At 41.2% G+C, this 11598-nt stretch overlaps 1 protein-coding gene across 1 annotated transcript; it reads right to left on the bottom strand.

Annotated features, from left to right (window-relative positions):
• Positions 1–931: 931 nt before the first annotated feature.
• Positions 932–8714, bottom strand: LOC119171383 (uncharacterized). Its single transcript, XM_037422229.2, has 5 exons — positions 8578–8714; positions 7272–7350; positions 5779–5846; positions 4284–4373; positions 932–1216 (listed from the first exon to the last, which is right to left on the bottom strand). The coding sequence occupies exons 2-5, from the start codon at positions 7336–7338 to the stop codon at positions 1094–1096; spliced, it is 348 nt and encodes a 115-aa protein (XP_037278126.2). The 5' UTR covers positions 7339–7350; positions 8578–8714; the 3' UTR covers positions 932–1093.
• Between the last annotated feature and the right edge of the window lie 2884 nt (positions 8715–11598).

Here is an 11598-nt window from a genome sequence, read left to right as displayed (position 1 = left end):
CCAGATGGATGTGATCCAAGGCAATCCGCAAAGAATGAGCTAACAATCGGAAGTTTGGCGCGAGCACAAAGAGAAGAAACACTGCGTACGTAAACGACAAACTCTAAATATAGAATACCTGAATTACTTTTAGGATGAAGAAAAATTAACTAATTTTCGTGTTTTTGGTAAGTGTAGTGGGCAGCGTGTCTGGCTCAGACTTTTGATGTGTTAAGGTAATGGGTTTGACTCCTGCTCACTCAGTTTTTTCTTTTTTTCTTTTTTCACTGTGTGCGTGTTTCAGCCTTAATCACGATGTGTGCATGGCCACAAATTTTAAAAACAATTTATTAGCCACACTTCGGCTGATAATGAGTGTCCCAGTGTGCAGCGCCAGTGTGCCTCGTGCAGCGTGGCACTGTGCCAGTGTCAGTGCCATACTGGACACTGGTCTAGTAATCAGGTATGGCGCTGGGCCAATGCCACTGGTATTTGCGATAGGCATATGTATGATTAAATGTTAATCTGAATTGATCATATGATCATGTGATCGATTCTCTAAAAAGCATGTTGCTGTGAAGCACACTCACCCTAGTATAGCTACATGACGTATTTCGAAGCCATTACATAATTTACGAAGGCCATGTCAATTCATTTTTATGCCATACTTTTGTAATACAATTATTTCAATATGGCAACGCACACGAACACTTAACAGAATAGGCGAAAACCTGTGTTTGCGGGTGTTACCAACAATTTAGTAATGGGCTAATTATTCGAGTCAGCACTATTCAATTACTAACTAGGTAGTAATCACCTTAATTCTCCGGCGAGAGATCAACAAAAAATTGCTATTGGAATGCGCTATTATTTCTCACAACCAAGATCAGAGGAGTGCGCTGCTAGGAAAAACCAAATTGTCGAAACAGGAATGAGTGGAGCTACAAACAGGTTGAAAATCAAGAATAGCTTTATTCGAGAAAATATTGCTTTTTCATAGCATGTCTACTTCGCCACATATTCTAGCACCTGGCTGAGCAACAAACCGCAATAATATGCTTCTGTAGGGTATGAGGTAAGGAGTGCTAAATTAGGCTGAAGTGTTTACGCCGGGTTACTGCTTAGGTGCGGCTGTAGACAAATTTGGTGTGCTAAAGGCTGGTGATGTGTTGAATTCATCTGGTATGATGCATTTGCCATTCCGGCATAAACCTGGAGCTCGTTTCTTGCCACGTCGCTGCAAGTAAAAAAAAACATTAAACGTGAAAACAGGTAAACAGTCAGGTGTGCTAACATATACCCGGCTTTAACTAATCCGTGTGATAATTCTAAAATAACGAAGCCACCCTACTTACTAGCCACCTTCGACATTACTACGTCTGTTGCGGGAGGCCTATACACATGAGTAAACCTTAACGAGAATTCCAAATAATGAACACTTTCAGTGCTCAGTTGCTACCAGAATCACGCAGCGAAATTGAAATGTTGCAATAATTAACACTTGAAATAAGAACTGAGACGCTTCTTCGCGTGCATCTGTACCTGTTAGTACGTTTCGTGTCATTTGTGTGTGGGAAACGCGAGGCACGTTTCGATCTGCTTTCCATTCTGCGCCAGACCTTCCAATTTGTTGCTATCACGTTCATTGTTTTGCCTTTGCGGTAAAGCTGTGACTTCTTTTCATACTCAGTATTGTGAGAACATTTCGCCGGTTGTCTGTGATACCACGACTAGTAAAGAAGTGGCAAAGTAGAGAAGAGGGAACAGATGAGCAGGTAGAGCAAACGCGAAATTTGGGAGAGTGCATATCGAATACGTCACGTGATTGGACATACAACTGTGTTTTGTTAGTCTATTTTAAAATATTTTACTTCTTAGTAGAGTGCTTTTTGTCATATTGTGAATTATTACAAAGGTTCATCTTTATTTATTGCTATTCTTTGTTTCAGTCACAATAGTTTGTCAGGTGTCTTTTTCATTCATTCAGTTTCTTTTTTATTGCTGTTTTTCCTGTATTTATAATAACATCGTAATCTTCTGATGTCTTGCGGTGGTTATAATGAAGTCATTTTTTTGTTACACATAAATGTCCAGTGTGTTCTACGTGGCGAAAGCGAAAAATATTCAGTTAGCACGCGTCTTCTGACTTCAAAGTGGTAATTCATAAAGTATCATCGCTTATGGGTATTTTACGGGATGGCCAAATTGATATAAAAGTGGGTATAAAACGTACACTTTTAATGCGGTTGGAAAAACAAATAGGAAACGTCATGAGACCGTCACCATTAGAGATAGATAAGAGATAACATTTATTAGGATGCGAAAGAATCTTCTCCCAATTTTTCGCTACACTTCGGGAGAGAAAGGCCCAGTGTCCCTTACAGAATTAAAAAGTTTGGGTGGGTCACGGCCCGTAGAAACGCACATGCGACCTCAGGTGGCTAGTTGAAAGTCCGGCAACATAAGCTGAGATCCTGAAATTACTGAAAATGTCCTATGTTACGAAATAGAAAAGTAACAACTATAATCACGATCGAAAGTCATAACAATCACAAAAAAGATGGAGCCAACAATATTATAACATTAAAATATTCGCTGCAGATTCATCTACTGCAGTGCAGGGTATGTGAATTTCCAAGACTTCGTTTGTATACGAATACGGAACATATAACCTAGCCAAACTACGTTTTCGTGGAATTCGTCCAGATTTCCTGATTTCCTGCCAGCCACCAAAACCAAAACTTCAGCGTTGGTTTGGATGTTAGGAATTCCGGATAAAGAGTATACGCAATATGAAGTACAGTTTATGGCTCAAGCCTATATTTGCATAGTGTATACATGCTATAGGAGTTATAGTCTAGTTAATAGAGGGGCTGTTTCATGTTCAGAATATCTCATGAGAATTCATTGAATAAACTTGTTGGAGGACTACGCTTCTTCCTGGTGAAAAGGTGGGGTAGTTGCAGCACCTGCTAGAGCAGACTTCGAACCATGCGCTCCCTTTCACATAGGCTCTGCGACCTAAGTCAAGATTGCAAGAGCGTGGGGCCAGAGTGGATTGTGCAGGACACGCATAGGTAGGCGCAGCTGAACTCGCTGAGTGCGCCTAAATTACTTGAATGACTTTGTTTTAACAGAAAACAGGTATGTGCAAATACGTGCCATCCTTGAAGATACGTACCATCATGATTTTGCGTACGCACAAGTGAACAGTTCTCCTATTTCACTCCAAACTTTACCCAAAGCGAACCAATAGTATTCGGCCAATGCCACAGTATAGTGTCACCAGAGACACATATGCGAAAATTAAAGCAGTCGTACGCAAGATTTGTGGTGGAAATAACTTTGACAGAACGGCCATTTTGTTTCGAACAACGCCTGAGGGCTGAGGCATGACATGGCACACTCGGTTGCAATACACGAGTTCAATTTGTATCTACAGTTTCACCCACATGTCTATGGCCATGCTTGCACGCTATGTTAAGAAGTGGTGGCGTGCGCTCGCCTAGGCAAAGGGTGGCACACCAAGCTTCCGGCGAAGGCGGCACCGACTTCAAGGTACGCTCATACGATGCACCCTTTCATGACACTGTGTGAAAGTTACGGTTGGCTGCATTTTAAAACTAGTAAGAAAGCGTGCATTACACCACACTGTTTAATAGTCTTTAGGTTTTGCTCCTTCATCACATGCGCCAGCTTACACTGATAGCAATATGAACGCGCGCGCGCTATGTTGCGCACATGGTTATTGGCAAAACCTTTTTTTATATGTCCTCGTGGTGTGTCTTCAGTAGGCCTCGTCAACCAAGTGCCTTTGCCTCATGCATCGTGAAACACAAGAACATGCTAGTGACGTGTTCAGTTTCTATTTGAACTCTCCATGTGTCGCACGCAAGTCGTACGTTTCAAAAAGGAGCCTAAGAAATGCGAGGAACGTCGGCACGGGCAGAAGGGAGGTTGCATTCATCGCCGTCAAGCAAATTCATCGTCATCAAGCCACCGACAACGATTGGGAAAGTAAAACAAAACGCACGTGCAACGACTCGCATTTTATTGCTTCCCCACATTCACCTGTTCTGTCTCGGAAACACTGGAAATACTTATTTTTTTTTATTCTGAAGCTGTATGCACACCTAAACGCACTTTACATGATCTCGTTCAAAATAGGATTCATGCACTCGTCAGAAGAGAATTTAGTTGCAATTAACCGAGTGGGTGGCCTAGAAGTGCCAGTCTCTTTAATGAGTCCGTGAGACTCATCATTTTTCGGTAGAAGTAAGACGCTCATAAAGTATGCTACTCACGTCGCAAGGTGTTCCGTCGGGCTCATGTCCTACTCGCACAGGAAATCCTTGGCAAAGAAATGTGCACTTTGCTCTCAATCCTGGTGATAGCTGTCACAAACAGCAAATGAAACAATATTGCATTCGTACACATATCAACTTTATTTCAAAAAGATTCTTCACACATTCTGCGTGACACTTTCAGAGCGTTTCTCTAGCTTTATGTCGTTGCCACTAATGTTTGCACAAGGCATAAAAAAATGTCTAGAGTGCACGATAACTCATAGCATAGGTAAAACATTTATTTGAAAAAGTTTGGTATTGCGCAAAACTTTTGTGTTACTTTTCTGGTTTTAATACTTGAATAGCTAAAATTGTCCTACCGAGCATTGAAAAGTACATGTTAGGTGAGCGTCGGCGCTAAATTGAATTTCCTGAGGTTTCTGAAGTTGCCGCAATGCTTGCTAACCACTTTATATGCACAGCGTCTCGGTGTTTCAGTGTCTCCTGGCAGAGTGTCTCGGTGTACGTTACTGCATTGCATAATTCAGTAATTCACTGCCTCTACTGCTGTAGTAATACCTTTAGAATTCGTTGCTCAAATGACCCTGCTAAGGCTTGCCTGCCCATCCATGGTTTACAAAGCAACCACTTGTAATTATTTCGCAAATCGTTACGATAAAAAGAAAACCTCCGTTCTCTCCCACGAGTTATACTTCCACATTGGCTAACCTCCGTGATAGTTTAAACCGCACAGAGAAGGTAACGTTATGGAATGTTCACGTCTGTGAATGGGACCGTTCTGTGAGAACAATTCAGCCACGCGTCTTCTATGGTTCAACTTGCCCATTTTACGAGGCCTCATTCCAGATTCAAGAGTTACACACGTTTTGCTGGCTTGCCGACATATTCATTAAGGCATTTACATCCGCTCCCCGCAACAGACTCTACGGGCCTAGGTAATCACCTGACATTGGTGAATGGCTTTTTCATTGTACACTTTTTGACACAACCCCCCGCGTCTCTTCCCCCCCCCCTCCCTGAAGTCTGCCCTGAAAAAGCAATTCGAATGTAGAAATACTAGCAACATCAGAAAAGCATCCCAGTTTAACGCTTTTTCTTGGTACTTTCTAAGGTACTCCTGTAATCTATTAACTCAGAGACAAAGTGAACCAGATATTTTCATGGGAGCACAGAGTATTAAAGCTATGAAGTATTGTTGAACAGGGTATGAAGCTGGCACAAAAGTTTAGCCATGAGGACTTCTCAATAGCTTGAACAGGTAAAGAGTATAAAGTGCTTTCTGCGAAGGGTTGGCTGCAGTGACAGTTTCTTCACAATTTTGAGGCGCATATTATATCAGGCGATATTGCTAGCGAAGTGCACAGGAATCATTCTACGTTGAAAAGAAAGTTTTAATTTTTAGTGCAGTTTGAATCGCTTAGCATGCAATACATGATCATCGGTGTCCCGATCATGCTCTCGTTTCTTAATACTGAAGGAAAAAAAAACTTACTGGTCTTAAAGGAAGCACTTTTTCACAGTTGGGGTCCCTGGGTCGTCTTGTGCGTGGTGATTTTGACGCTGCGAAATGGACCAATACGCACTAACATTCCATGAAAAATACCGTGAAAGTCTCCCGGTGTGTGGATAGATCTTTCTCAAAACGAAGAAGCGAGCTGGTTGGTATTGATCCATAACCACGCAAAAGTAGCGCAGAAAGACGAAGACAAAAAAGTGAACACCACAGGCGATTCCTCAGAACTGACCGCTTTATTGCTTAAACAGAAAATATACATCTAAAGTTGACGCTCAACTAGTTCCTGTGCATGTCGTGAGTAAGAACTTGTGGTGTTCACCGTCTTGTCTTCATCTTTTTGCGCTACTTTTACGCCAATATAGATCTCGCTCTTAGTTGCGTCTGGCAATTCCTGCTAAAAAACTAGGGAGAAAGCACAGCACTATCACCTTATTCATGCACGTAGACGTCCACCATAAACTCTACACAGGGCTTGGGCAAAACGAAAAAAAATCTGTGAATTTGATCAGCACTACCCTTCCTGCCCTTCCGCTTAATATTTCCTCCTCTGACTTTTTTTTTCCAGAATGCCACTAGAGGCTGCTGAACCTCGGTCACTTGGACTAAGAAATACTACTGTGTTGTTTTGTAATTTACACGACAAGAAAGACTCAAAAGAGTCTTTAATATTGTTTATAGCTATAGTACAACGGAAATGCAAAACCCAACCAGCCAAACTAATTTATTTATTTATATTATGAAGTGCTTAATCTGTGGGCTCTCAGTTCTAGAACATAGGTGGAGAAAAGGAACAAGTGATAGGTGAGCCATTACACCACACACAAATACATCTGCCTTAATTGTGAGCACCAAAGTTAGGAATATTTTATAAAAAGGCGTGCCACCAAATTTCGGCGAAAAAGGTCACCAATAGCAACAACATCCTGAAACATCGAAACATCCGTATAAAACAAGTTACCGGAAAGAGACGCCGGTGAGGCACTCACCTATTGATCTCTTTCGTACTAAGTTCACAAATTTTTCACATTTTATGGACATAAAAATAGTGAAAAGCCAAAAAAATCTGCACCCCCAAGTATATAGTACTGCCTCAGTCATTTGTTAGCAAGTGTTTTCATGATATCATTTGCCTCGGGATGCTGCACAGCTATACGAAAATTGTACTTGCTCAAAGTAAGTGAATTTCGGTGTATGAAAACGTCAATAGTAATGCGTCCAGCCGGAAAGGTCATTTCTGCTTTTGCTTATGCAGAATGTGCGAAAATTCTCTTCATTGTGTCAGCGTCAGCAGTACCCCTTTTACAGGGCATCTCTGAGTAATATTTGAGCCTTTGCTGCACAAAGATCAATTTTTTTGACAACGGCGGCAATTCCAAAAGCTAATATACATCTCGTAATGCACCCTTCAAACGTCAGCGAGTCGACACTTTCCTGCTCGTTCAAAGGCATATCAGTGACAGTCTACTCACTCGTTTCGGAGGTGGCCAGAACAACACAAAACACAAGCAAAATGAGGAAGGTCCAACAGCTTTTCATCTTCACAGGTACCTGAACAAGCAGAGAGCCGCGGAATGTAGACTCCGTGTGCCTTGTCAACACATCGTATATCGCTAGCATGGAACGTTGCATTTAAGCGGTTTGAGATGTACCATGGAGGATACGAAACGCTACGATCATTGGAAATTGATCGCGTGCTTTCACGAGATACGTAGCAAGATTTTAGGAAGTTTAGTACAGTAGAAAATGCTTACAATATAGGTTAGCGTGTGGCTCAATGTTAAATTTAAAATGAATGTTCGGCGTGGCAAATGGCGATCTTTGAGTACAGCGGAGGGCATTTCAGCTAACGCTAACGAAAGCAAACCTGGCCCGAACTAGACATGGAAACAGTAAATGCAATGTAGAATTACCAAGGTTGCCACTATGTCACGCTGATTCAGAGTCACCGTCCCGACGCCTCTGTTAAAGTGTATTATGCCATTTGTAGGGCACTTTGACATGCTATCTACCTTAAGCTATCATGCCGAATTCTGTTGGTTGCAAACTTCGAAAGAACACAGCACCGCCGTCTCGCCACGTTTACTGACAACCTGAGAGAACCTTGTACACGACTCTTGTTAAGCCTTCTGCACCGCTAGTCGACAGTGTATCCCGAGGACAAAACTCTTTAGTGAGCCGTATAAAATTTACCTAAATATAAAAAAGCACGAGCATTATTTCTGAATGAATATGTCTAATAAATGAAGTCAGCGAAGTAAGTGAAGTGGATGGCTCCCTCTCCAACAGGTGCCGCCATTCCAACACCCTACGTGAGTTACGTGAGAATCCCTCGCGTGAGTTTGCGTTGAAGGCTGTACTTCGCAAATAGCGTACATGCCTAAGAGCTTTAGGCTGCATATACGTTCTACGCATGCGCCGTTTGGAACACGACGCACTAACGCTAACTAGCTGCGTTTGCTCTTTCCCGCACTTAAATTCTCAAGTGTCGCTAGCGAAGTTGGTCGTGATAACACAACTTCCTTAGCATCTGTGAATTTTTATCATTTTTTCACTCAAGAGAGCCACGCTGAGTTGTAGTTTTGCAGGGCATATAGAATGCCATTTTTTTTACTTCAAAGGCCGTTTCGTACGGGCTACAAAATTTCGCATAGAATAATTATAGAATGGTGTGGTGAAAAAAAAACATGCTGCATAAGTATGCATTATGCTACTGAGCAGAATAAATAAACTTACATTGGTTGACATGTTTTTAAGAAAATAAAAATCATCACTTACCAAAGGACTCCAAGGACGCTGTGATATAATCTGCGCTAGGAAATGTTCAAGTTTTTCTTCTGTCACGGTCTAATATATACACACTGTCAAAAAAGAAAACAAAACGTGCTCTTCGTTCGCTCTGGTACACTACCGTCTCTTAAATACTGGTGCCTTGGAGGAGTGATAACATTCTGCATACTTTTTGACAAGCTGAGGTCATAGTATGACGAGTTGTTCTACCCACGTTCTTTTGTATGTGGGAAACGCTATTGGAAAATACAGCAGCCAAACAATAGATAACGTTATCTTCTTACCATGGCTGAGCTAACGTCTGCATTCTGACAATTTTTGCGCATAGCGTTACCACTCTAACTGAACTATTGTCTTCGTAGCGTTCGTCAACATTCTTTTTTTTTGCTTAGCGAACGGGTAACGAATGCGGAAAAAGCACATCACCTGCACTGTTACCATTAATTCTTGCAGTGTTGTAATCGCTGGACTGAAATCTGGAGCGTTGATTCAGAAAAATATATTTGTAAGAAAGTGACAGATTTCACGTATTTGGCCTCATAAAACACAAACGCACAATATACTATAATATTCTTTCACACAACCAAAGAACGTTTTAATCAACGGCCGACTCATTGAACCGCGTGTGATAGGAGTGTGTTCATCGATCATGTTTGCTTCTACAGAGTAAATGTCTTTAGTATACATTTGAAATACCCGCTTAATTTTTCACGACATCTAAGGGAAAACTTACAGGAATATTGTGTACTTTTAAGCACTATTAAATTCGCCGCCGCGGTGGTGTAGCGGTTGCGGCGGACGACTACTGATGCCAAAGTCGCTTGTTCGACGTCAGCCACGGAAGTCGATAGAAACAAAAGGCCACACGCCTGCGTACTGTACAATGTCTCTGCGCTATGAAAAACACCAACTTATCAAAACTAGCCTAACCCTCTACTACAGCATCTCTCTTAAACATATCGCTGTTGTCAGGCATAAAACACCGGATAACATTGCTATAATCCCACATCACTCATTTATGTTTCAGAATAAACAAACACTTCTTATGATAGTAATTTTTTTATTTTTTCATTTATGGCTTAGAGCATGAGGTTCTTTGGAGGCTCGCTCGCGTATCATATTGATAGTGTTTATTTGACCACGTGCAATCTCCGCAATGCCACCCATAGAAGTTCTCTGTTGTCATTCTCGCTATTGTTTGATAATTCATAGCATGTTGTTTGGGCTCCACGTGCCTTAGAGATCTCGGATGGGGTGCCGTGCGGCAGGTCAGTTGCTATCTTTGAAGGTATATGATACGATATATGTTTTACTTATGCACTCTGTCACAGCCCAGAGAACCCTGGCGCACTATATGCAGATGTAGCATGAAAACGCGTGCTCAAAACCGGCACTGAGTATTTTCGTTATGTTCAGAGAAGGTGTCACGAATGTCACAAATGTCACAAAGGAAGTTGTAGGCCTACTACGATCTAACACTAATTTGTAAGTCCACGGTGATGAAGCTGCAAAATGCATTAAGACTTTTGTGGTGATTCATCAATACATTCAGGAAACCTTGCCGGCTCTTCACTGGTATATATGAGATAAATGAATGTTAAGGAGTCAATATGTCAAACAAAATATATTTGCATAGTAGTGTTAGTGTTCCAATAAATTACCCCGCTCAAACGCCGATAATCTAACGCATTTTCCTAAAACACCCCCGTTTCTAGAATATGAATGTTTTCAATGTGTACGAGTACATGACACGGCAACAAATATAAGCTCTTTCAGGTCATCTACAGTCGGTTGGAACATTTTATTAAAGTGAAAGTTCATATAGAAAAGCGAGATGTATCTGTGTTTCACTCACGAAGTTTTTTTTTCTACTTTAGTTTAAAGTGCAAGTACATCATTTCTGCCTACTACACGAACTGTTTCATGTCAGAATTTCTGTTTCAGCTGGTTGTTCATTTCCTATTGCCGTTAAATAAAGGTCACTTTGAAAGTTATTACGTTTCTGTGGCTTCTATCATAAAATCGGGCGTGTTACTGGCCAAGTTTAGACAAGGTCTTTTCTCGAAAATTTTGCAACAGCTACAGCCTTTGCTATCTTTAATCCACTCAACAAAATTTGCGTAAGAATGAGAAATCAACAGATATATGTCCGTAGAAAATCACCCAATGTGCTTGGTAACGTGTTCCCAAATTACATTCGAAAGTATTGCTTCTACTTTGCTCGCTTTGTTGCGATGACTCTTCGGTGAAATTTAGCTCGACAACATGAGCACTACTGCTAACACGAAATCAAAACAAAACAACATTTGATGCCTCCCACTAGCGTCGTTAGTCCCTCAAAGCAGTGTTCAAAAATAGGCGTCCTTTGACACAGCGATCATATTGTTTATGCACAATGAAAAAATGACCAACCGAAGGCATTTTCGCTAATCGATGGCATCAAAGATTGGACCAGATCATCCAAATGATTCAGGCAGACATAATAAACCTTTCACAAATAAAATTTTGCCTACTGCGAATGATAAGTGCGTAATGAAAAGAAATGAGAGCTGTCTTAGGGTACACATATGTCGCCAGGTGTCGCCACTGTTCAGCGAATGTAACCGCCAAATATTGAAACATTTTCTTACTGGGATATCTGTGAAGACAATCATTGATAAGAGCAGTATCAAAAATAACGCACCCACGCTGGAACATTTTATCGTTGGCATGCTTTAAAATAACTTTCATCACATGTTTATCATGCATTGCTCAATCAGCAGAACTTTAAACCTATTCCGTAAGCTTATATGTTGGACTATATTGCCACAATCTCTCCTCGTGTTTTGTTATCACCCCGTTTTACTGTCAGCAATTTTCAGCGCAAACCCTGCCAACACTCTTAGAGAAGCTTAGGGACAGCAGTAGATCATTTTGTTAAGATTATGCTCAATTCGTGAACAGTACAGTTTATTCTGGAACATGCGTCGCCGCTAGCGATAACGCTAGAGTATTCGAAGACAAGTGTAT

Source organism: Rhipicephalus microplus, chromosome 3, assembly GCF_043290135.1.
Source record: "Rhipicephalus microplus isolate Deutch F79 chromosome 3, USDA_Rmic, whole genome shotgun sequence".
Lineage (NCBI taxonomy): Eukaryota > Metazoa > Arthropoda > Arachnida > Ixodida > Ixodidae > Rhipicephalus > Rhipicephalus microplus.
The sequence above is the reverse complement of the archived record's forward strand: the minus strand, read 5'-3'. Positions and strand labels throughout refer to the sequence as shown.

Bases quoted from the DNA above. Each gene is read 5' to 3' on its own strand.
- LOC119171383 (XM_037422229.2), bottom strand. From the start codon at position 7,338: ATGAAAAGCTGTTGGACCTTCCTCATTTTGCTTGTGTTTTGTGTTGTT. The intron at 4,374-5,778 runs GTAAGTTTTTTT...TGTTTGTGACAG, and splicing joins AAGTGCTTCCTTTAAGACCA to CTATCACCAGGATTGAGAGC. The intron at 1,217-4,283 runs GTGAGTAGCATA...TTTTACTTGCAG, and splicing joins CCGACGGAACACCTTGCGAC to CGACGTGGCAAGAAACGAGC.